General features: G+C 41.6%; 1 protein-coding gene across 8 annotated transcripts in view; it reads left to right on the plus strand.

Moving 5' to 3' along the window:
• il1rapl2 (interleukin 1 receptor accessory protein-like 2) overlaps window positions 1-26,650 on the plus strand; it is a 203,688-nt gene that overhangs the window by 170,685 nt on the left and 6,353 nt on the right. For all 8 annotated transcript variants that reach the window (XR_009120848.1, XM_058062861.1, XM_058062860.1 and 5 more), the window contains 8 exons: window positions 4,080-4,154; window positions 14,830-14,962; window positions 16,887-17,032; window positions 23,238-23,378; window positions 23,843-23,903; window positions 24,244-24,353; window positions 26,273-26,418; window positions 26,532-26,609. Coding sequence is in view for 7 of the 8 variants with exons in the window: in XM_058062861.1 (XP_057918844.1) it covers window positions 4,080-4,154; window positions 14,830-14,962; window positions 16,887-17,032; window positions 23,238-23,378; window positions 23,843-23,903; window positions 24,244-24,353; window positions 26,273-26,418; window positions 26,532-26,609 (890 nt within the window). In the remaining variant the exon portion in view is untranslated. The remainder of the gene's footprint in view (window positions 1-4,079; window positions 4,155-14,829; window positions 14,963-16,886; window positions 17,033-23,237; window positions 23,379-23,842; window positions 23,904-24,243; window positions 24,354-26,272; window positions 26,419-26,531; window positions 26,610-26,650) is intronic.

A 26,650-nucleotide genomic window follows, 5' to 3' on the forward strand; every position in this document is an offset into this window, starting at 1 on the left:
TAATGACACAATATACATTTAGAGTAGTTACTGAGGAACTAATGAGTAGAGTAGTTATTGAGGAACTATGGCACATGCATTTAGAGTAGTTACTGAGGGACTAATGAGGTTAGGTTTGGGGTTAGGTAGGTCCTTTCCTTATTAACTCCTGTACCTCCAATTCTGCTAAATCAGCAAGGTCAGGTCATTTAATGACATGAGAATATTTCATAGACTGGAACGTATTAAAATAAAATGAAAGCGACCATCTCATCTGGCATAAAAAGCCAACCCAACTCATCACGTGGCTGTGTTGCTATGGTGACCACTAACTGGGAAAATGCTGAAAGAAGAGCAGCACCAAAGTGGCAAGTATCTGGGTCTCAAACACTGAAAGCATCGCTAAGGAAGGAAGTAGACAATTGAAGAAGAATTCAGTGATGCCACCCCTCACAGAGTTTCCTTATTGGACAGGCAGCAACTTATTATACAATTTCAATTGGTACCATCCCATCCCTTCATGTTTTATTCTTTTCTTCAGCGTTATTCCCTCACCTCCTAACCCTTCATTTGCATTTATGCTTTATTCCAGCAACTCTGTGTGGGGAGTTAAGAACAGTGCAGGTCTCCTTCAGCAGCAATGTGGGGCTTGACTCAATTGTCAGAAATGTGGCTACAATGGGAGATGTGTGTGTATGGGTGAGATAAAACGGGTACCTTTTTCTCACCTCAGCCATTGTGCCATGGTCACATTAAACCCTCACGTACACATTAGCTCTAGACCCTTTGTTCCACCGCCAGACCTCTCAAGGAGTGAGTGGGACATCAAAAATGTGCTCATTTATATTTCACAAACCGGATCCCTACAATGGCATTACCATTTAAGATGGATTTGCATAAGCTCTGACATGATTCAGCCCAGTCCAATCTGTTTTGGCTGTCCTGAACGAGTCACCTTATCATTTGCTTGAGTCGTTCAAATGTTACCGGAGATTTTGGGTGTTAATGCCTTTTAAGGGGTACGGTCACTGTGCATCAGGGGCCAAAGGGAAATGGCCGACTGGACGCCACAGTTGGGGCTGGTTCTTCATTCGCGCATTCAGCACAGGTTTGATTCCATACGCAATCACGAGTCACGTATGTGTTGAATAATACGTTTGCATTCACTTTTTACAGAAGAAAGAAGAAACTGTGAATTGACCATAACATGCACATCCATATCAATATTAACTGTGCTATGCTTTTTAAAATCATTCCCCAAAGGTCAAAAGGAGTTTCAAATGCAGACTATAGTATCTGATTATCTCGCTAAATGGTGCATAATGAGATCGTGTTTTGTGAATCTTGTTTTTCAGATAACTTTGTATTTCTCTTCGGGCGTGTTTACAGAAACAGTCTTGCTAAAGTTAGTTTCCATTTGCATTTTCACAAAGATCAATGGTTGAACAACGTTGTACACAGAGATCCCCAAGGTATGTTGAGGATCCGCATCGGATGCCAACTTACTCACGGATGAGTGCATTGAGTGGCATGCATGTTATTTTCATCTGCCAACTAAAAGTCATCATGGAAAAATGTGTGTGCTGTGTTTTGTGCTATAATGAAATTGTTCTGACAAAACCTAATGCCAAATTTCCTTATAAAGCCAGGAAAGCGTAACATGACAAGTGTCAAAAGAATTGCTCCATTTGTGTTTCACTGAACATCAAACACAGAAGGTCATAAAGAAGTGATCCCAAAAATCCAACCATAATTTCATTTGCAGCACAAAACATTATATGCCACCGAGCATGAATAATTTACATCATGCTGACAAACTCTGAATATTGTTTCAAATCTAATTAATGACCTTTGTCCTTTTTTCAAGAAGGCTTCTGCTCCGAGAGTTAAAATTTAAACAGCGGAAGGAAGCTTACATGTGGTTCAACACATTCAACACAGGCTGTCTTCATGTGTTTGAGGAGAGGGATGCTGCAACAAGATTGTTTGTTTTAGTCTTCTTGGAGCATCTGGTGTCCTCTTCAGTTATGTGGAAGTAACTTTTAGTGCTCGGAAACTGCCTGGCACGGACATATCTTCATAACTGATGACACACATGCATAAACACACTCTGAACGTGGAAACGAGCGCTCATTTCCGCCATAACAGGTGTGTTGTTTGACTGGCAGTGATTGACACTAGCCACGTTTACATGGACCCAAATAGTCCAATTCCATTTGGGTTATTTGCTTAAACGGAAAGAATCCAACCTTTGTATACACCTCATTCCCAAAGAAAAGTGCCAATCCCAATGAATATATAATGGGATTCCCGGGGGTGGAATATTCCTTTCCCCAATTGAGGTATCTTGTACCCGCTCCATCGGAAAGTTGTCAGACTGCGTTCTTCTTCTGTTGTTTATTGGCGGTTGGCAAGCAGGTTTCGTGTGCATTAGCGCCATCTGTGGAACAGAATCTAAACCCTTCTATACAACATTCACAAGTCCACTTTTATTAAAAAAGAAATATATATCTATATAAAACATGTGCCGAGCTTAATCATAAAATATTAGCAAGATTGAACTTTATCTTTTCCTGTTCCCGGGTGCGTTCTTTCAGCCAATGCTGAGATATGACGTAACACGCAGCTCCAGACGTTCTTCCATTTACAAAAATGGAGGCAAGCAATCGGCACTGGACTGCTAAGGAAAGTTTGTTTTTGATTCAAGCTAAATTTCAAGACAAGGAAGGAAAGACGAAGGAAAAACTGGCAATACGGAGTTATTCCAACAAGTGAAAGAAAAACTTGAGGTATCACGTTATGTTGGTGTTTACACTTTACTGGGCATGCCCCATTGACTATTCTGGTTGATTATAGCAGCGCATGGAGACACGCCATTGGAATATTCCTTTCCATGTATACCATTGCTTTGGGAAAGGTCATTCGGAAAGAGAAAAAGTCCTCATGTAAACGTGGCTAATGACTATGATCTAGATCTAGATCTATGCACAGACTGCAAAGTACAAGACAAGTGAGCAGGGGTCCCTGTTCAGCGAGCCTTGAAATTTGGCATGAAAACCCATATTATTATTCCAAAAGTCGTCATCTTCTGGGTTGCATACTAGCATGTATCCGCCGCTTGTGTTTTTTCCCTGTCTGGGTTGATGAAAGATAGTGAGGACAGCTGTTGGTAGAACCACCATCTGGTAATACGCATGCAGTCCCAAACTTTCCTCTTGAATTTCTCTTCCTCTGATTAGCTAGCATGAGAAATCTGTTTATGTGGACAAAGTTAACAGTCGCACACAGCTTGAAGGTCCAGATTCAAATATTCTAAAGATTGTCATAGAAACTGTGATGCAGACTGTGGTGATTATTGCTCTGTCTGACCTTCTGTGCTGGACTGTTCCGCACTGCCTGCATGGAAAAGGTCAAACTTGATTTGAAAGGCAAAGTCCATATGAAGGAGAACTCCTCTGAGGCAGCTCCATCCTGGGCTTAGTCATTGGCTAGCCTGCTCAAAAGACACAATTAAGGAGCAGGAGCTCATGAAGAGATTCAGGAAAACAATTGTGGCATCCTTAGAATAGACTTACCTGTCAATCCTCCATTTTTCCCAGGAAACTGCTCTATCTGACCCTCTGGTACTCATGAATGAATGATAATGGAAGATGAACCATGAAGAGATGGAATTGGGGTCACTGTGTCGAGGTTCGGTGTCACTTTCACAGCAGCTATGATGTGTTCAAGGACCACTGAACTAGGTGTGACATCTTCATTATCAGTGAAGCATAAAAACATAAACATGTACCAATTGTGGCTTTATTTATAGGAGACATATTATACTCATTTTCGAGTTGTGGACTCCTGTAGAGCAGCTACACACAATAACCCACACACGCTTTCTAGATCTTCCAGACTGGTTCCTTGGTCCTCCTCCTGCCGAGCCCAAAAATCTCCCAATTTGCGGGGATTAATTATTCTTTTTTTTTGTCTGCAATCTTGATATTTTAAACTTGTGTTTAGCTAAATGATGCATGGAGTAAAAACATGATGTAACATGATGGTTGACTGAGTATCTGAAAATGCTCTACACTCCTGACCGTCTTTTTTTTTTTCAGCTCTCCAGACCACCCAGCCACCCAAGGTCCTTTTCCCACCTGAGAGACAAGACACCGTGATAGAGATCACACCCGGTAAGAACAAAACCCGATACCGTTGCCCCTTTGCTACATTGCCGTTTGAACCGTTGACTATGTATGTGCTGTTATTAGTCAAAAATATATTGAAAAACAAAATATATGTAATATTCTAGCCACCAGACCTCATTAATGTTACATGACATTAGATTAGATTGCATGAGTTCAGCCATGGCCTGTCCGACACAACATAGTTATCCTCCCATTTTGTGTGGAAGTGGTAAAGATCATTCTTCCCCGGTTTCAAAAACTTTATTAAATTTAGAATAACTACTGTTTTTTCCGGACTGTTGTGAATCCTGCAGCTAACGCTAACTGAGGTTCTACTGTATGTACATACATTCATCAGTTTCATGTATCTATTTTGTAGGAAATATTTTTCAAAACCTAAGAAGTGATTTTGCAGAGTCAGGTGAGAAATTGTATTGAAAGAAACAAAGCGGAAGGGAGTCATTAAGTCTGTTTGAGATTGGCCCGTGTACTAAATTGCATGGTTGTTCCGATGCAGCACCGGCAGGCTGAATTTGTGTCCTGCTGTGCTGTGGGCTCGCTGACGATGTAGCACTGTAGGCAGAAAGGTGTTTGGTTGCATGTACTAGTAAGGGTGTTGTGTTTCCATTAATTCCAGATTGATGTAGTAACAAATGGGCCCCGAGGCCTCAGTGCAATGAATGGACACCCCGGTCTCAACACCCACCGCACACTACCTTCAGCAATAAACACACTCACGGATCTGCGCGTATCTTTTTAATCATAATTTTATTTCAGCCCGTGGGAGATTTACATCAGCAAGCACGGATATGTTGTTAATTTCCACATATTGATACTAATTCATATGACCACACGTGTTTTCCCCAACCGCCTTATTACACCGTACTTTCTCTTCTTTCCATCATTCCGTAATACCGTGGGTAATCAACACAATTCATTTAACTCATCGTTATCTCGCTAATGTAGACTAGAGGCAGATGAAATACATAATTAAAGATTGATTGGAGATATTAGTATACTGGATTCCAAAAGGGGGCGGAGGATGAAATAATGAATAATGATGCTAAAGGAGTTAGAGGGACACTATCAATACATGACTTTTTAAAAAGCTCAACCTTTACTAATATACTGTGGAGACAATAAAAACATTACCAAACTACTCGCCTTTATGGAAGCAGTATGGGAGGCGCTGGGCACATATGGTAATGGTAATGGTTTCATTTAAAAAATTGAAAAAATTTAAAAATAATACAACAATGCCTGTTGACATGACAAGTGCCTGATTTTGACCTGATTTTGAACTTATCATGGGAAAAGACCAACAAATAGTCTGTATGCATTCATGACTTCATAAGCACTGTATATGGTAATGGCAATGGAAATGGTAATGGTAATGGTTTTATTTCATTTGAACATGCATCAGATTCCAATTGCATCCCATAATCAGTTCCCAGTTCCACATGTCCAAAAGGAGTAGGAAGAAGCAAAGCTTATTAAATCATACCCCTCCATCTCGTACTTTTACAATCAGTAACTGTTACATTTGTTCACTTCCTGCTTTCCTAATATAGTTTAAGTTTTTTTTTTGTCCCGTACCAAAGTACTGGGTGATATGAGCATCCAATGCCATAATGGGTACCATAGTACGTGTCAATATAGTGATATATATAGCACATCATGACTGGTTTAAGACTCTCCATCCTTGGATTTAGCAAGGAACATATTCTGACCTGGTGAGCAAATGAGAATTTGCCGTACCAATATTGAATTTAAATAAAGTAATTATTCATAGATTCACATTGTGAGCATAGGTGTAACCAAATTCAGGAAAAACATATCAATCAAGCTGCGGTTGCTAGCAGACTAAGTTTTCCCTTTTTAATATGTTGTTTAGTGTCACAGAGGTTGAGAACAGATTATTCTCCAGGCTAAATAATAAGCACGTTATTTTTCCGAGGTCACTTAAGCCTATTTTTCAAGTAAAGTCCGGTGCTACTCCCTCAGGAGGAATTTCTCTCTATCCTCAACCTCTGTCATCTTTCCATAAAGTGCACTGAAGAGGAAAATAACACAAACACACACATAGTGTAAGAAGTGGCTGGGTGAGTTTGGCTGTGATTGGTGGGTGAAGATAAGGGTAGCATACGTTATGCCCCCCCCCCGTCTGTCTCTCCTCTTACCTCCATAGCATTCATCACAGCGTCTGTCCCTGCTAGGTGTCTGCCTCTATCTGACTTTATTTCCATCTGTCTGTCTCCCTTGCACCGGTCCCTCTATCTTCAGCTGTTCCAGCGTCTCCCTTTCAACTGCTTCCATCTCCGCTTTCACATCCTTTAAAATGAGGATGTGTTGTGTCAGCATTCCCTGTCGAATTGTCAGAGATAACATGGAGCGGTGTGACTCCAACTGTTGTGAGGGGCTTCTTTTGGATTCACTTTTCACATAAAGGCTGGGTTTGTTGTTGTAGTTGTTCATCAACCACAGCCCCGTCCTTCAGCCAACACAAGAGGATATTACAGCATCAATGCATTACAAAGTGGATGATAAGAACGCATTAAAGACGGTGGCAAACAAAAAACCGCAAGGGCTCTGGAGGATTATTCAATTCATGTTATTTCATATTTACTATTGAATCAGAAATTTGGATACAAAAGATGAAAAATGTTCTCCTACATGCTGGCTACATGTAAAAATGAGGAAGGTCGCAAGAGAATTTTCAACCCCACAGACAAGACACAAAGTACATCAGACATGGGAGTACATTGGACGACCACGGCAGTAATTCATCCTCGAGTTCTACACTGTGATTCTCCCCGCCTCCGCGGACGCAAGCCGGCATAGCGGATCCAACATTGATGCCCCTTGCCCGGCCATGGCGGGCGGCTTCTCTCGCACTACACTCACGATAGCCATAGGTACCTTAGGAAGCCAGTACAGGCCACCTTGCAATCGAAACGAGTGGGCTGCACGAGCCTCCTAGGATGCCCACACGTGCACGTCCCCTGTCTGAGAACCATACGACAGCCTGACATGACGTGCACCTAACATGCACAAGTCACATGGCGCATTCACGATCTAAAACCTACCAATATTTCGATGGAGGGCGAGCGGCATGCGTGTGGATGTTATGAATCACTTCCTCCATAAGTACGACACTTGCAATGCCTCCGACTACCCTACATATTCTATGTGCAGGCCACAGCCAACACATTTCCCCAAAATTGCGGATTTGGGAGGTAACTCCTTCTTAAATGTCAAGTAGATGAAAACATAAAACATTGCAAACCACATGGTTTGTGACATGAAGGAGGTAAGCGTCTACCGGCCTCAAAGCAGCCTAAGAAGAGAGGCCCCCTTTGGAACAACAGAGAAAGAGCCTTGATACTTGGAGTACAAATGAAAGACTGACCTATGAGATGACATATCCAAGACAAATTGTTCTTTCTTTCATTTGCTACCCTCTGATAATCAGCTATTTTAGATCAAGAAGGGGCTGGATGGTCGAGAGGACGGACTGAGAGAAGAAGCTCAGCGTAAAATAAACGTGACCCGGTTTTAATGCATTTTCATGGGGGAAAGAAATTCCAAGCGCATTGGGGTATCTAGTTTGGAGAAGTGGTCACAACAGTCCCAGGCCTCTGCTTGAAGGCCAGAAAGATTTTCGGAGGAAAAATGAGCCAATCCTGTTGTTGCCCTGGAGGTCAAGTACTGCAGTAGTGCAGTGTGTGGCCTTCATCCATCATCCAAGTGCTTCCTTCTTTTTGAGGAACAACTTGAATCCACACTGACAAGAGGCCGGAGTTATTTTCGGAATCCTTCCAACTCTCCTACTCTGGTCCTATTTTTCTGCAATGGACAGAAAAATCTATGCATTTGATGGATTACTGTATTTGCCTAATATTTGCTAATCACTGTACATTTGCCATTTTTGGAGGCTTACAAAAAGGGGAGGCTGATATAAATGCAGCAGCCCAATCGATGCGTTGCTTAGACACACATGGAAAAATGTTTAAAGAGTTGTTTTTTTTATTTCACAATCACATTGGTACATTTTAGTATATTTGTCAGGTATATTTTGGGGTGTTAAGTCGCAGTGTGATGAATGTAGGGTTGTTAGTAGTGTTCTTAGTGAAATGATACCTTGAGTCGGACTTATGTTGTTATACTGTTATATATAATGACCTCCTGTGATTTCCAATTGGTTGACAAACTCGTTTGTGCACTGATAGCTTGTGATTGGCTGCTGCCAAAGAGAGACCTACAAGCGGCATAGTATTTAAACAACTACTGGTAGTTCTGAAGTAAAGGAGATTAGAATTTAGCCAGAGTAGCCGCACCGCTGTACAAGCTGCAGGGTTCATCGTAGTGGTTCACCTTTTGTAGTTTAATAGCATCTGGTTGATTCCTAATTAGTTTCATCAGCATTTCAATTAAGCCAGGTACTCTGAAAGACAGGAAAAAAAACCTTCCTACCAATGTTCTTTTCAGAGTGACTCTTCCTCCCAGAAGTGAGAACACAGCAACTGCTTTTGAATAAAAAGTGTTTGCTCTCGGGTAAACTGTGACGTTGGTGTCTCTATTAGTGTCTAATTATTTGTCCTGCTGTTTCTCTCTCTTTTACACATTTTTCCTTTCTCGACGGGATAACGATCCCGTGGAGCTGGAATTGGATTGTTATTAAAGCTGAATCCCCTTTAAAAATCTATCTAAGCAGGATGTGCACGTGTGTGTGCACGCTGGCTTGTGTGTGTGTGTTCGAGGAGGGAGGAAGGAATTGAATGTGAGCGAGGCTGTGCTAGGTTGGATATCTGCCATACAGCACCGACAACACCTCGAGCAACTGCGCTGGCTTGACATATGTTGCTAGTCTGCACGTCAAAAGATATTATATCATAAAATTGTACACCCTGCGTGCTCCCTTCTTTTCCTTTTTTTTCTTTTACATCCAAACTTTTGCCCGGTTTTATGAAAGCCGAGTGCATCCCTGTGAAAGGAACACCTTGAATATAAGATCTTTACCATCAGGCCGACTCATTAAGGGCTGCTTCCTGTATAGATGGCATATTGTAGCGGACAAAACGCCGGCTTCAGCATTGATATGGATACGTGTAAAAATGAATTTGAAAAAATTATAAGAAATGTTTGACATGATCTTGAGTTTTTAAAACTTGATGAGCTGTTGTCTTGACTTTCAGCAAAAGTGACCCATTCTGTTGTCTTTTTTGTGGAGGACTCACAATGGCAGTGATCACAAGTATATTCTTTTTTTGAAGTAACACATAATCTTTGTCCTCTTCCGCCTCAGTTTGAGGCATATTCATATTCAACTTTGTATTGTACAGTGTACAAGATGACCCCTCTTCTTACACTTACTGCACTTTATAAAAGTCAACTCCGTTCCCCAGAACATCTCACATCTCATACTGTGACCCTGCAGACAAACTTGTGCAACTAAGTTTTATCCTCTGGAAAATCAGCATAGATTAAAGAGAGCTGAAGTCAAGAACAGCAAAGTGTCCTCCTAGAAAAGAACATCTAATTAAAATACAATTTGAAAGGAGACTACAGCTTTGTAGCCCTTTTGCCCGTCTAGTACTGTATAAATGAAACCAGCACCTGTCAGTCAACAACTTGACGTTCTGTTGTTAAATAAATGTTCTTTACAAGCAAACCGCAATATTTTTTCAACAAATATTCCTTCGGTGCCTTAATTGCCTTAATCAGTTGGCTTCATACCCATTGAACCATCACTTGATGTCCAGCAAGAACAAACTCATCCTCTCTGAAACCTTTTCCACGTCCCTTTCTCTGTTTCTTGTCTTATGTTTACCTTGTAATTTATTCACCAATGCGGAAATTAGGGATGCTCAGATCCACCAATCAGTATTTCCATGAAAAAGCATGATGCCGATAAATACCTTTTTAAAGCCGACCACCATTGCAGCCGACAGCCTGACGTGATCGTCCTTGCACACTTTCCTTCACATTGTGCACCCAGCAAAACATGCCACAAAAATATCTCGCCACCTTAGCACGTTAAAAGCTAATATTAAACCAATTTGATGAACAAACACTTTACAGAGTATGGTGCGTTAGCAAGACTAGCAAGACAGTATGACCATCAGTCAAACGGCAGTAAAACAAGCCACAAAATCTATGACACTGCAGCTGTGCAGGCAAATCCGGTTTGTTTACAAACACTTCCTGTATGCAAGGCTAGTTATCGTGTCAACATCTGCTCTTGTGAGCGTGGTTTCCGCAGACGATCATTCAGCCAGTAGCAGGGCTGCAACCAGGAATTCTGGGCCCCCTAGGAATTGACCTAACTCCTCCCCCTCATAGGGCAACCCGGGCGACACATTGGCCTGGGGGGGCTATCAGAATGAGCAGCATAAAACCCGGCTGGGACCAACCCCAGTTGTAACAGACCAACACACGGCCGTCCTCTACGTTGCTCCGACTGCTCTTAAACTGTCAAATTTGACAAAGCCCTTATGACCGGTCATTTAATTAACCTTGTCAGGCATATCTCACTAATCTCCTTTCTAATTTCATCTGTTCATTTAAAGTCTTCTTAACGAGGCCAGTCCCCTAGCCAATCACATGTCCAGAATGGGAACATAAGCGTAAGGAACTTTTTTAATTAGAGCTGTCAGGAAATTGCCAAATATGGGCAAAGAAGAATCGATTGTCTTTCTTTGCTTTCTTCGGAGAGATGTTGGGGATCACCTCGCGTTATGAATGTGTGTACTTCAAAAACCCAAGAAGGCTGAATGTGTATGAGAACAAATAATACGGATATGAGACAGTAAAGGACAGTAAACGTGAGGGAAGGGAGGCAAGGAAAAGACAATGCTATATTGACTTGATTTGGAATAGTCAAGTATCACTTGCCTTCTTTGTGGCAGCTTCATTTCCTGTCAGAAAGGAAATTGAGATTCGCTATTGGCAGAAATGATTATCATATTTATTAAATCATATCTTGTCACTCTTGCAATACTGTAGTGACAAATATTATTATGGCTTTTAGCAGCCTTTCCATAGCAAGCTAAGAGTTCGATGCTCCTCATCAGTAGCTGCATGAACGGCCGTTTGGTTGCAGAGAAAGAGAGTGAAAGGCAAGCCAGCGGTTCTCGCCTCGTGTCCACTGGACGCAAAGACAAACAGACCAACACAGACCTGACTTTTCCATCAGGATGATCAAGTATGGAATATTTGGCTATCTTGCTGGGCTTGTAGGTATTTCACTCAACGAAATACATACTTGAATTTGACATTTTTGACCCGATAATTCAGAATGTGCCAATCTCTTGGGTGAGTCTCCTGGCCAGAGGGTAACTGGAGGGTGCCATCACTTCCAAAGGCATGATGCGATGTGCTATAATGATCAGTATAACGTAGTTTACTTGTCTTTGTTCCTTGTCACACAGCAGAAAGGCAAGTTATCATCACTGGAAGCCTGACGCTTTGCAACTAGGTAAAAAGTTCAAGTGAGGAAGTCAGAATGATGAGATATGGGAAGAGATTCTGTAGAAAGAGTCGCTCTGTAAAACAAATAAATAAATAAAATGCAGGAAACATTGGCTAAAAACTTTTTTAAAGGGATTACCACTGACAACCCTCAAAGCTGCATTTGGCACACGGGATGTGATTTTGGAAGGGTGTCACTGGCAGGTACACAGCATAAGAAAGGATTTAGCAACGAGGCATTGCAGAATAAGAAAATAAGAAAGGATTTAGCACAGAATCATTTGTTGGAGGCAGGCTGTAACTGGATCAAATGAGAAAGTCAACAGCCTGGCAGGTTACAGCTGAGCTGCCCATCACTGATATGTGTGTGTGTGTGTGTGTGTGTGTGTGTGTGTGTGTATCACCATCTGTGTTGCCATGTGCAGCTGTGCTCTCTTAGAGCCCAAGATCCAAAACTCAGCTGTTCCCAATACAACTTCCACCCATGCAATACCTGAGCCACACACATACGTATGTACATGATTAAAACCGTCATTTTACACGTATTCAGATGGACAAGTTCAAAATGTACTTCTGCACCGTCCTGCACCGTGAACAATCTTCCCAATATGGTGTATTTTCATCTTAAACAATCAAACGGTTTCCCTTTCATGGATAAAAAGAGCATGTGTAATCTGGCAGACAGGTCATTGTTGGATGTGCCCTTCAGTAGATTTTTGTATTTTTACACAAACCTGGGCAAAGTACAGCCCTCGGGCCACATCTGGCCTTTACCTCGCCCTGACAGGTAACAGGCCTGCGTAAGGTTCAAAATCTAAATCAGAAAATTTACCTCATGCATGGATTAAAACTGAGGTGCTTTTAATCCAAAGCTGTACGTACCTTAACCAAAACCATAACACTTGGTCACGATTCGGCTTTTTAGCTTCCGTTGTCGGTGGTGAACGATGGCAAAGGCAAAAGAGAGAAAGACAATATCATTGTAGCACAAACTAATCAATGTGTTCCAATAGTTACTTTAGTTGCCAATGTACCACTAACAAAGTACTTTTCTGCTTCAAAGGCAGTAACTTTTGGAACACTGCCAGTTGCTGCCTTCAAATGCTCATGTAAATTGTACGACTTTAGTCCAGAAATCTCCGATTTTTTCTTTCAGCATTCACACAATTAAGGATCCATCCAATATCTTATCTTATAATTTAATTAAATTTCTTAATTTATTCCAGACATGCATACTATGTTACATTAATGCATCTCACATATACACTTACAATACACTACACTTACAATATCTATTTATATACTTTCATATATACGTATATACACTCATATATGCATACATATGCAGCATACATACACATATTCATACATATACATACATGTAGTTGAAACTGGTTGAGGGGTAAAGACGTACAACTTTGAGATCTCATATAAAAACTTGTCTGAAACAAATATGTACTTTTTTTCCTTCCATCTAATTGAGTTGAATCTAATTTGGCTGCAAATGTAGCTTCTGTCAAGGGACTTTTTCTTTATTAATATAACTTGTGGAGGTAAATTCATTAAAGTAAGCATCCTTATGACTCCAGCTGGATGCCAGAAAGATAACATAAATCAATGCTATAATCTAATATGACTTAATTTACTGCTTAGGCTGACAAAGACGTAGTATTGAGTACTCCACATTCAATTGTACTGTATTGCTTTAATCTCTTTGACTTGTTTATTCTTCTATTATTTTGCATCGATCGACCCCTAACAGTCTCTCCTCTGATTATTATTGATATATCTGGAATTAACTGGAATTAACTACTGACACATTTTGGGCTCGTAACGTCAAAATGCTGGAAACGCTTGGTCCATTGCAAACTACTGCGAGTTTATAAACTTTTCAAAATAAATAATCATTTGATGTGCAACTGTCACATACTGTATTGCTCCTGTGGTGTCTTCATTCTTAATGTCATTTACCTCAGAGGAACAGCAGGAACGCAGGGAACCATGCTAACTGCCAGTCTCATTAAACAGCCATTTGGATTTTGATGAACAGCCAACAGCTGTGAGAAGAAAGCATATAGTCGCTTGAGAGTGATGGGGTGTGGATAGTATAGGAGGGTATGTATTACAACGTGGGGAAGGTAAATAGTCTTTTAATAACGCACGATGGTTGAATCCAGGCAAGTGAAACTGGGAAAAACTCCCAGTACTCCGGATGACCGATCCATCCCTGGGAATATGCTGGTCCGGCCATCATTATCCACTTTATTTGAATTACATGAATTGGGGCGACATCGTGAACTGGTGACAAGGAGGTCCAAGGCCTTCCTGGATTTGGATGTTGGAGTTTGCAGATTTTGCAAAAACATGCAAAACATGCATGAAAAAATGTGTATCTTGTTACAGGTATCGGCAGTACTGGCCTTGTACGAACTTTGGTCACCACCAACATATTCAGCATCGGCCACCCTTACCAAGTAACGATGTTAGATCGTTATACTGTGCGTCAACTACATCCGGAATGTCAACTCACCGTACTCGGATCTATGTAGTTGGATCATAGGAATATCAATGGATACCTCGATGTAGTAGATGAATGATTACAGTAAGAATATGACTCCTTTTGCATGATTCAGACTTTGACTTGTTTTTCAACTTTCCGTGTGAAAACAAGAAGACTGACTAGCATTTCATAGAAAGTACACAAGTAGATGGGCTCAGAAATAATGCTGGCACATCAATACGCTGCCTGTCTGCTCGCTGTCGCTTGTAATGATCAACGGTCCTCGCTGCTATTTAGTCGTTTGATATTGTCAAAACATTGCACAAAAGTACGTAGTCAATGTGGAGAAGAATACAAATATTTTTCAGAGAAGAATAATAATCATCTTTTGGGTTATTTTTGCAAAATATCCACATGGAAGTCACAGAAACATGGAGGCTGTGCAATCAGCAGCATTTTGTGAAATGACGATGATGATGATGATGCACCAGCCTGATTTACAATGCCTCGCTAACATTAATGACGGCAATACAGCAAAACCATGACTCATCCCGACTGCATGATATGCACACTCAATTCTTAGGTTATAGTTTTGATCTGCTGAATTATGGATTATTCTAATCACCGTAAAAACATTTTGGACTTTAATCCAAAAAAACACACTAACCAGGACGTACGCTAAACAAGGTTCCACTGTGTTATGTGTTGCAGGTATGCCTCTCAGTTTGGACTGCAAGGCATTTTTTGGCTACAGTGGAGAAAACAGGAGGCCTATCATCTACTGGATGAAAGGAGAGAAGTTTGTTGAAGAACTCGCAGGACACATTAAAGAAAGTGAAGTCAGGTAATTACCCATGATGGAAAGAAGAAAGAATGATATTTGATATTTACGTTGTACCTAACGATAAGTTGCTGGTTAACAAAAATGTGTGACTTATAGTGAAAAAATCTCAACACTTTTACTTTCAGTTTTACTCCCAGTGTTATTTTCCTCTCTTTCCAGAAGGGCCACTCGCTGGGTTGTTTCAGAATAATAGTATTGAGGAAGTGGGGGTATTTAAATTTGAAACTAATCATGCCCCGTGGTATTTAATTAACCTTCGCCTGATGAGTTCTCCAACTAGTCCTCTGAGTACCTGCGATCCAATCATTCCACTGTTCCAAATTCAACATATCTCATTTGTAGGGAGAGATTTCATCCGTCATGTTGGGTCCATCCACCTTGCTGCCCCCTGGGCAGTGGTGGGCAGTGGTGGGCAGCGGTGGGCAGTGGGCAATGCATCCGTGTGTCTATTTGTATTGGCTCCGTGTTCATGACACACATTTGTTCACCTTCAAATTGCCACATTTGCAAACTACTCAAAGTTGAACTCCCTCACCTCGCTCTGAACTCATCATACATAATAGGATGGATTTGTGGGAACAAATTATGGAAAATAAAATCTGCACATCATTACTCGAGGCCACGCCATAGCGTCTCGAATTATTCCAGCCAGTGCTGTCCAGCGACTCAGCAATTTTGCAACTCGGCGTTCTCACGGTTCACTTGTGTGCATTGAATTGCAAAATGTACACACGGGCAACTGCCTCATTCATACATTGGCTTAGCATCACCAGATTAAAGGGCAAATTTATATGCCCCCATACCCGGGTCAAGGCCATGGTCGCTGAAGAATCCCTTTTGGGGTGATGTAAAGGTTTCAACGCATCAAGTCTGGTAATGGTAATGGTAATGGGAATGGGAATGGTTTTATTTCATTTGAACATGAATCAGATTCCAATTGAGTGCATCCCATAATCAGTTCCCAGTTCCACATGTCCAAAAGGAGTAGGAAGAAGCAAAGCTTATTAAATCCTACCCCTCCATCTGGTACTTTTACAATCACTAACGCTTACATTTGTTCACTTCCTGCTTTCCTAATAGTTTAAGTTTTAATTTTAATTTTTTTTTTTGTCACATACCAAAGTACTGGGTGATATGAGCATCCAATGCCATAATGGGTACCATAGTAACAGTCAATATAGTGATATATATAGCACATCATGACTGGTTCAAGACTCAAGACAAAATTGAAATTGAAATTAAAATTATGGGATGCACTCAAATGTAATCTGATGTTCAAATGAAATTAAACCATTACCATTACCATTGGCTGCTGTTTGCATCATCCCAGCCACTTGAAGTAAGGAAGGTATTCCTGTGGTGGTGCCAGACTTTTGGCTCTTACGGGGACCAAATGTGCTGTTTCAGCACAGTCGGTCTGGCCTCTGTGGTCACGGTTGAACTTGACCCTGAATCAGATTCATAGAGACATGTCAACCCCCAGGCGTCGGTTCAGTCTGCCTCCTGTCCTCCTCCTGCTTGCAGGCTCATGGAGGATGTGACCTCACCATAAGGACAGAGGCTTTTTGCACCTGCTTCAGTGTTCTCTACATGCCTCCTTACTCCCTCTGTCCTACTTTTTAATGCACTCTACTTGGCTTAACACCACACATTACTCTTCGCATCGTTTACCCCTTTTCATGTTCTTAGATCATCCTCTACTCTTCTTTTGTCCCGACAGTAGACCTCTTTGTTTCTTTGCCTCTGTCTCCAGCAAGCAATTTGTGAAACATGGACCTCCATGTCTCCACCTTTTACACATGTGTTTTATTCTTTAGTTCATTGTCACACCTCTTCTATTAAAAAGACATTTTCAGACAGTGAAGCCCGTGTTTAAAGAGCACATCTGACTGCTGTCTTGGAACTTCTCTGTGTTGGTGTGCAGAATCATAAGGGAGCATTTAGGAGAAAAGGAGGTACAGCTATCCCTGACGTTTGATGCTATCGAGGAGGCCGACCTGGCTAATTACACCTGCTACGTGGAGAACCACATAGGGCGGCGGCGTGGGAGTGCAATACTACAGAAGAAAGGTAGGGAATCTCTGTTTGTGCTCACATGCTGCAGTTAGGTCATCGTTGTACCAAAGACTTGCTGAAGTGGCGCATCTCAGTTCAAGTATGCCACAAAGGCCAGGACCCATGCCGCCGCAACAGCCCCCCCTGACTTTCTTTCATTTGCAGTATGCAATATGAAGTGGCGGAGGACTTGGTACCACGTCTGCCTCACAGTCAGCAGATAAAGTGGGTTGTTTGTGGAAATGTGCCCTGGGATTGACGGTGCCACCAGTACAAAGTCAGCTGGTCTAACCCAACTGGTGCACCCACAAAAGCCTCCCTGAGTGGGGTTTGCTTCCACAGCCATCCCTGCTGACGGCTATATTACACTCCTAAACCTCACTTTGGAGTAGACCTGCAAATAGTTATGATTGATTAGTTGGATGATTGACGACTTATCGATGCACACGTCATGGATTCAATGATTAATCGTTGGAGCTCTACTCCCAGGGATCAAATCCACACATGAGATTTGAGATCGCTAGTCAACAAGCTAAAAGATAGTGATTCATAGTCAAAGACCGCTATACAATACAATATACAATATACAATACTTCCATCTACATTTTCCACTTTTAGCACTGCCAAAAACAGTACCTCGAAAATATATTTATTTATTTAACAACTCAATACTCTCAAATGTGACTTTTACTCATCTGTATACACCATTCATCATTTGCACTAAAATTCATATATATTCTGGTGTCTGCAATACATATCTACTCCTGTGCAATATTATGTGTATATCTTGGATAGCTTGTATATATCGTGTCTTTTTTTTTACTTTACTTTTTGTATACTTTTTTTTTTAAAGGAGAAGCTCTCCAATCTCATTGTACATGACAATGACATTACACAATATCATTTTATTATATTATAGTATTATACAATACAATGACATTGTATAATGACAATAAAGGCCATTCCATTCCAAAAAAAAAGTACAATACAAAATACCCCCCCCCCCCCCCCCTTTTTAAGGAGGATGCAGTGTTAACTTTAGAAAAGCCCGTTTGACTGACAGGTAAACAGGTAAGACAGGTAATGTGCAGGAAGTGCACCTGAAAGCAAATAGCACCTGGCAGACATGATAAGAAACCAAAAAAAAGATCTCATAGTCTCCACTTTAGAGATTCATCTGAAAAATGCATGAGCGTTCCGTGTGTCAAACATTTGCAGCCAGCCTTGCGGTAACTCGCATCTGGAGAGGCAGCCATTGCCAGATACGGGCCAGGGAACGGGAGACAAAAAGGAAAATGACACGTCCTGTATCACGGATGTGCATAATTGGAAACCAATGGGTGTTTGGGAGTGGGAGTGGGATGGAAAATAAACATCAACGAAGAAGGACGACACCAGGAAAACAAAGAGTTGTCAGATCCAGACCAAGGAATGAAGATGGCCGATGTAAGGAGAGCACAAAAAGAGACCAAGGAAGGTGAAATAATCCAAGAGGAGTCCAAGAGGAAAGGTGGTGAACTGAAAACACTTCTCTCTTTTTTCTCTGACTCCTGCTGAAGGCCTTGAGTGTCAAATCTATCTTACTATACTTAACTAGCACCCTGGAGACTCCTGGAAACACACACACACTCACACACACACTCACACACTCACACACACACACACTCACACACACACTCAAACTGACTCAGTCCTCCAGTGGGGGTCGTCAGGACATGTCGTCATTACTTAACTGTACAATAACAAGGATGAAGAGGAATGCGTACGTGTGTGTGGTTGATCGGCAGATACATAGTTTGTAGAATAAAAAACACGGGGAAGTTTCTCCGGGTACTCCGGTTTCCTCCCACATTCCAAAAACATGCTAGGTTAATTAGCCACTCCAAATTGTCCATAGGTATGAATGTGAGTGTGAATGGTTGTTTGTCTACATGTGCCCTGGGATTGGCTGGCCACCAGTCCAGGGTGGACCCCGCCTCTCGCCCAAAGACAGCTGGGATAGGCTCCAGCACCCCCGCGACCCTCGTGAGGATAAGCGTTAGAAAATGAATGAATGATAAAAATACTTCCAACTAGCATGCTCTAGTACAGGAGTATTTGAATCCAATTCAAATATATCGACATAAAGAAGATTTCCTCAAGCTGAAGTCCAGGTCCAGTCCCACAGCCCCCTCTAAGAAGATTGGAGAGCCCCAGGCCAAGGGCCATTTTGTGGCTCCAGGTATCTATTCTCTGTGACCTGAGTTCAGAATTGAGTGGGTCTGTCTGGTGGAAAAACTTCTGTGCTTAGTTTGAGATTTTATGAGTGCCACAGTCTCTGAGCGTAGAACTGCTTTTGTGCTTCGAGCGCCAGAGGGAAGAATGAACACAAACGAGTGTGTCCATTCGGGTTGAAAGCACCGTCCATTTTTCCCTCTTCTCGGAGTGGCATGTGTATTTATTTTACTTTTGTCTTCAGATCACTTGACTTGCTGTCCTCTCGTTCCTTCACCAGAAGCTAGCAGGTGGGGGGGCAGGGACATGCTGCATCTCTCTTTTTTTTTGGGTCCACCTGGGTCCGGACTGGTCCCAGTTCTTGTGTGAAAACAATCTGGCGACAGATGGATGTCGTTGGATCGTGGGAATATTAATGTGCCGATGAATCGTTACACCTCTATAATGAAATGTCAATAATTGAATTATTGTCCATGTGAAAATGATGAATTAAAAGCATAAGGATAATGTCTACATTTGATTGGGCAGCAGCGATATGCTGTGAATGGCATCCCAATGTTGACTTTTGCTGACCATCAGTAGCTTTCACCATCGTTATCGTTAATAGCCCGAGACACAACTGTCAGTCATCGTGTGACAGCTCTATTTTAGCAGGGTGCTGAGCTTTCAACTACAAGAACACTTTTGTTGCGGTGAACTTCAGTAAGTCAGCGAGAGGCATCAGCACGCCATCGCGGCGTTCGGAACGCCGCTCAGCAAAAATATGAACTTGACTGAGTGAATTTGCTGCACCTTTTTACTGATTTTGGCAATTCAACGCAGCAAATTATTAGTCTCCTCCGCCTCTTCCTCGCCTTTCAAAGTTCAGTAACCACACTAAATAGCAAACACCGACCCCGACCCCACCGCCACCCCCCCACACATCCACACACACACCCCGCCTTCTGGTGTGTGATGCCTTGTAGCAAGGCAAGGCCACGTTAGAGCGCCTGAACGCAACACAACAGCCGGGACAAAGCACATGTTCTGCTAAGTTAGCACACGTTATTAAAGCTTGATTTCACACGTGCATGCATGATTGGATTAGGAGTGCACTCTCGCCCCCGTCACCCAATGGGTGATATCCGCATCCATTTATGGTTTGTGTATCTTCAACACGCATGGACAGGAATGGTAGCTGACAGAGAAGAAAGATGCCCTGAGCCGACATGATGAGTCTTACTAGAAAGTCAAATAGATCACTGGGGAATAAAAACAATACAAAGGACGCTAATGCTTTGGTTTTGGATGTTTCTAGCATGACATACCTTGCATGATGATGCATACAGATCAACATCATGCAAAATACTGTGCCCCCCTCCCTGCTCTTATCTACTATATAATCTCTATATATACTATACTATACTATACTATATATATATATATAATATCTACTAAAATATCATCAAATATCCCTCCTCAAAGGAAAACCGACCGCTTCTTCAGGTCCGACAGCCCCTGACCCTTGACATCAATGCCTCAGGCTAAACCAAGTCGAGGTAAAACAGTGTAAACTAGTATATACCCAGTTGTTGTATGTACCTGACCGTTTACATTCTTGACAAAATAGTCCTTGAAGAAAATACTTCTAACTCACATAAGAAGCATCATTTTTAATACTTCATGAATGCATGCATGAATTTATGAATGAATGCATTTGTATGAGGACATTTCAAATGCTATGCTAGTAGCTGGTGGCTATGTTCGTGGTATTTAGGAGGACCTGGAGTTGGTAAAATGTGAAAGCGATGCATAACCATTGCCGCACAGTGGACGAGTGGTTAGCAATCAGGACATCAGAAAGACCTGGGTTCCATTCTCCGCTTGGGCATCTCTGTGTGATTGCAGTATAAAGTAAAAATTGCAGTATTGTTAGGTAAGAAGTAGTAAAATGTGTTCTGACTTCATATTGGCATTTATTACTGCTGTTGTAAGCAATAACGCCATTGTAACGCTAAACTGTTTCTCCTGAGCACTAATAGATTCATTAGCAAAATGTGTGACAGCTAAATGAAGGTGAGATACAGGAGAAGGTGAATGGAGGGAGGAAAAGTGAACAGGAGAGAAGAGGAATAGAGACAGAGGAGAGAAACATGGGCTTTTCTTACAAAGATGACATGATCAGGCCAACTGCTTTCATGTAACCTGAGAGTAAATATTTGGCAATGAGTTGAATGTCTGCCATGGCCGACACTACAGGCAATACGGTGGAAGTAGTTTGTCACAGCGTTGGAGAGACTTCTGCTGGTGAAAGGCGGTAATGTCAGACTCCCAAACTAGGGAGTCATATTTTCCCGCATAAACTGACAGATGGACAAATTCAACACCAAGCATGGATTCATCATTCATAAGGGTGACAGCGCAGGGAGTCACATGACGCCACACAAATCTGCTGCATAGACAAAAGTCACGGCACACCTGAACGATACTCAAAACGTGATGTTCATCTTCTTTCATTTTTAATCATCTGCCATATCATTTGGTCTATTAAAAAAAAAATTGTCAGAGAGAATTTAATTAATTCCACAGGAACATCAGCTCAGGTCTATTTCTTTCAGATTTTGACATACGCATAACTAAAAAAGTCTTTTAAAGAAAACCCAGTGCATCCTTTCCCAAGCTTGCTCTCTCCTTGCTCCTCCAGGAGCATTTTAAGTAATTGAGATGTCCTCTAAGGAACCATGCTGAGATCAATTCCTGGGTCACAGGCAGGAGGTCCGAGAAGAGGAATCACAAATTAGGCACCAAAAAGGACCGTCTTTGAGTATCTCAACAACCTTGACGAGTAATGAGAACACCATTGCAACTCAAAGGAGAATGAATCTTACATTATTAAAGGGGACCTATTCTGCTTTTTCCACTTTTCTGACCTATAAATGTTGTTAGAATGATGTATTTCCGTGTTAAGTGATGCTGAAATTTCCGATAATGTTTGTGCATTTGCTTAAAAAACTCCCATGTTTTGTTTGTACACAGTTAGATGGGCTGTGAATTTACACCAGCAAGTCATGCCAGGCCTGATTCTGTCCATCCAGGAACACACGGCTTCCTAGTCGAAATCGGTGTGTCCCATTGTGTACACGACAGAGTAATCGGAGCTGAACTGTTGTCCATGAAGCATCTACCCCTGAAGTGGCAAGTGTATGGTCCGCCTGGGCTCCATTCCACAAAATGAGCATGGAAGGGCAAACCATCCAGCTAAAAAAAAATAAGTTTTCCAGCTTCCCTGAGATGAATGGAGGGGCATATCATGGTTTTTTAGCTAATTGCTTATTTTTAGCCTTATGCATTTATTTTAGAATAACCGACCTATAACTGTACACCCAATAGAAATGTGGCATGCATTTAAAAAAAAAAAAGTGAAAAAATGGTCCCACTCTCCAAGTGCCTATCGGGGTTTGAAGTGAAATGGTCTGAGTAGTAGTCATCTATGTGCTTTTGTGTTGTGTTTGTGTGCGTGGCACCAAGAGACCGGGTGCCAGCAAGACAGTAATAGATCACATTTCCAATGTTGTCATTCACCAACCAAGTCCCATTAATCTCCCATCCGTTCCGAGCGCCTATGATAGCACTATCATTCATTCAAAGACGTACACTCGCCATTACAAACTTCAGTGAGCGCAGCATGGCACTCTGCTGCTGTGGCATCGAACTCTTATTAACGGCGGCTTTCTAGTTAGAGTTAGGAGGCAGGGCAGGCCTGCAGCTTGTACCCAGGCACGCCCATATAAGGAAGTCACCGATGAAAAAACGTGGGAAATCGTGACACTATTAAAAATAAACAAAATATATAATCCTCAAGGCATGCTGGGTGTCCTCCTGCTGGCTTCCCGGGATGCCTTGCGGCTTTGTAATTAAGTTAGAGATTCTCCCAAAATATTTTGCCCAAAAAATCAATGAATGTGCAGGAATCTACTGACCTGTGATCTTGTTTATCGTCTTTCCTATCCCTGCTCTGTGCGGGTAGATATGTATCGTCTGGAGTTGGCTGGAGGTCTGGGGGTCATATTGCTGCTGCTGGGAGTCCTAACTGCACTCTATAAGTGTTACAACCTGGAAATCATGCTGTGCTACAGGAGACATTTTGGCAGTGATGAAACTGAAGATGGTAAGTTTTCTTGAGGCTCGATTTGATTGTTTTGGCCGGCAGCTATCGTGACAACGCGAGCTGTAAATACTTGTATATGGTGGCCCGCAGGGGCAGACGCAGAGCAACAACCAAATGCTCCAAACACGGAAGTCATCCAAAAGTCTACCTGCATTCGCATTTAAAAATAAGAGGAAAAAGATTTTCTGGAATTTCAAAAAAAAAAGGGAAAATGAGTGGAAAAAGAAAAATCTCTATGTGAGGATAATTGGCGACTCCAAATTGTCCATAGGTATGAATTGTTTGTATGAATGAATACATAAATAAAGCATGAACCAGTCAGGACAAACAAAAGAAGTTACACTGATACAAACATAAATGCAGCAAGTGTACATACTGTATTTTAATATCTGCCTTGGATGGTTTGCATGCTTTTTATATAATTCCTTTCTCTCTAAGTCTATTTCTGTCTGTGTCTTATGTAGATAATAAAGACTATGATGCCTATCTCTCTTATACTAAAGTGGATCTGGATTCATTGGGCAGGTCAGCCATCTCTGTGCATCCATGCTGTATGCAACAATGTCACTTCTTCTCCAATTCCATTTATGACATACTTGCACACACAGACTGAGTGGACATGGTTCATTCATACATAAATTGGCAAAAGGGTGCAAATTTAAAAAAAATCCCTCATTATGCCCCTTTTCCACTGAGTGATACCCTACTCACCACAGCTTTACTGTCCCCCCCAAAGCGCGGCCAGTAGAGCTGATGCAACCCCAAAGTGGAGCTCAGCATTGAAAAAGCCGCCCCATCAGATTGTATCTTACGCTATCTTGTCATGTACTCCATGATGACTTTGTGCTACTTTGAACTTCTGCAGACCGAGCAGCGACGAGGAGACGTTTGCTTTGGAAATCTTGCCTGACGTGTTGGAGAAACATTATGGATACAAGCTGTTTATACCAGACAGAGATCTCATTCCTAGCAGTAGTAAGTATCCATCGGTCATCCTGCTATCGACCCGGCCCCCCGCGCACACACACAGAATCCCAACCCCCCAGAGCAATCACTTCATGTTGCTATACATCACTGACACACATTGTACTGCATGGATGTATATATTTGATCAGTTGTACCTCTTGCAAACTCTTTGTCATTGTCCTTACTTTTGGCTAACACACACATGCAAACGTTGCCTCTCGGTCTCCTTCTTACTCACTTACTCACCCGCACAGACACACGGAATGGACGCATTCTACACACACAATTTGTCATCGTTTGTGGGATTATGTGTCACTCCCCGTCCTGTACTCAAGGGGGAAATTCACTTGTTATTGCTCTATCTGTCAATGCCTTGACCTCACCCACAAACACACGTCTATGTACTGCACACACGAGCACTCTTACTCATAAATGGAGGACTTTTTAATAATACTAAAACATGAGCATAATGGTCTACATAAGTTCAAAGGCACCGACTAGGTGCAACAAGTCAATAAGAATATCCGACACTTAGGGAAGCGTAATACATTTAAACGAACATTAAATAGAAAGTGTGAATTTGAAAAGGAAACACAAGCATGCCTAATTGTACTAATCTTCCGTGATATTGGTGCCAAAGAATTACTGAGTGTGAAATTGCAGTGGGTGTGTCGGAAAATTCTGTCATTATTTTAACAATTCGTGCAAATCATCTGTAATAATGAACAGCCTCAGGGGACTGACTTTATTTTTTAAAAAAAACAATTAAGGACCATACAAACAGCACCAAAAAACATCTTAGAAAGCATTTTGAGGAAGGCTTCTGCATCAATGGTCTCATAAAAATGCTTGCTGTAATGTATAAACTATAAAATGAAAAGGGAAGAAGAAATAAGCCATGACTGCTCTTATTATATTTTGTACCAGCATGTCCATCACATGGCTCCTCTTGGAAAAATGTTGACTCTAAATGTGTTATACTGCATATGTGAAATATTCACTAACAACTGCAATTTATTAGTATGTGTTTAAAAGTGCAGTTATATGAAAATCACAGTTTTACAGTCCAGCCATGTTTTTTTTCAATGTTTTAAATTCCCCCCAAAATTGAAGAACCCTCCCAAATGTATATTCATGTCAGTATTATGATGCATCTTGCCTTACCATGCCTAGTAAAGTAACGTACTACTACTACGACTACTTCTATCTACTGTACTACACTGTACTATGCTTTACAATAGAGAGGTGGAAGTCATGAACGAGTCATTCAAAACGTGCGAGTTATTGTACTGAATCAAGACTCACAGATACTCACTGGAGACTCGAGTTTCACTCAATGAGTGTTTCACAGACTCACGGGTGCTGAACAAAGACTCGAATTTCATGTAATGAGTCATGGGTACTCACTGAAAACTTGAATTTCAGTGACTCAGCTGAGAATCGAGTATCGCTGACTAATGCTTGTTCCATGACTCACAGGCACTGGAATAAGACTTCCCTGACTCACATGTACTCAACAAAGACTCAAGTTTCACTGGCTCGCAAGTATTCGGAGAAAACCTGTGTTTTGGTTTGCTCGGCTAGGACTCGAGTTTCAGTGACTTACGTTTCAGTGACTCGTGGGTGGTCGAAGAAGACTGGAGTTTCAGTGACTTATGGCTATCTGATGAAGACTCGACTTTGACTCACTTATGGGTGCTCAAAGAAGCCTGGAGTTTTAGTGACAAAGACGTCAGTTCTGGGTATGCACTTGGTGACGACTGACTCGAGTGATTTGAGTACCAAATTCATCAAAGTGAGTGACTCATTAGAATTTGAGTCAATAAAAGAAACAGAATCATCACTACCTTAGCAGCAAACGACACTTGTGAATGAATTTCCAGCCAAGTGGACTGTGTTTTTATGAAAAGTCCATGACTGTCTTCCAGCATACATTGAGGACCTGGCGAGGAGCGTTTTGCAAAGCAGACGTTTGATCATTGTTTTGACGCCAGAGTTTGTGGCCAAAAGAGGATGGAGCATCTTTCAGATAGAAACACGCCTCCACTCCATGTTGGTTACTGGAGAAATCAAGGTAAAAATCAACCTATATTAGCTTTTGTTAATATTGCTTTATCTGTATTAACTATGCAGACATTTTGACAGAAATGGACATTTTGACTCATGTACTTTTGTACGTGTGTGTAGGTAATCATGATAGAATGTGCAGATCTAAAGAGTGTCATCAACTATCAAGAGGTGGAAGCACTTAAGCATACAATCAAGGTATGTAGAGGATGACGACGGAGGATGAGGGTCAACGCTAT

This window comes from Doryrhamphus excisus, chromosome 23 (assembly GCF_030265055.1).
Source record: "Doryrhamphus excisus isolate RoL2022-K1 chromosome 23, RoL_Dexc_1.0, whole genome shotgun sequence".
In the NCBI taxonomy this organism is placed as follows: Eukaryota; Metazoa; Chordata; class Actinopteri; order Syngnathiformes; family Syngnathidae; genus Doryrhamphus; species Doryrhamphus excisus.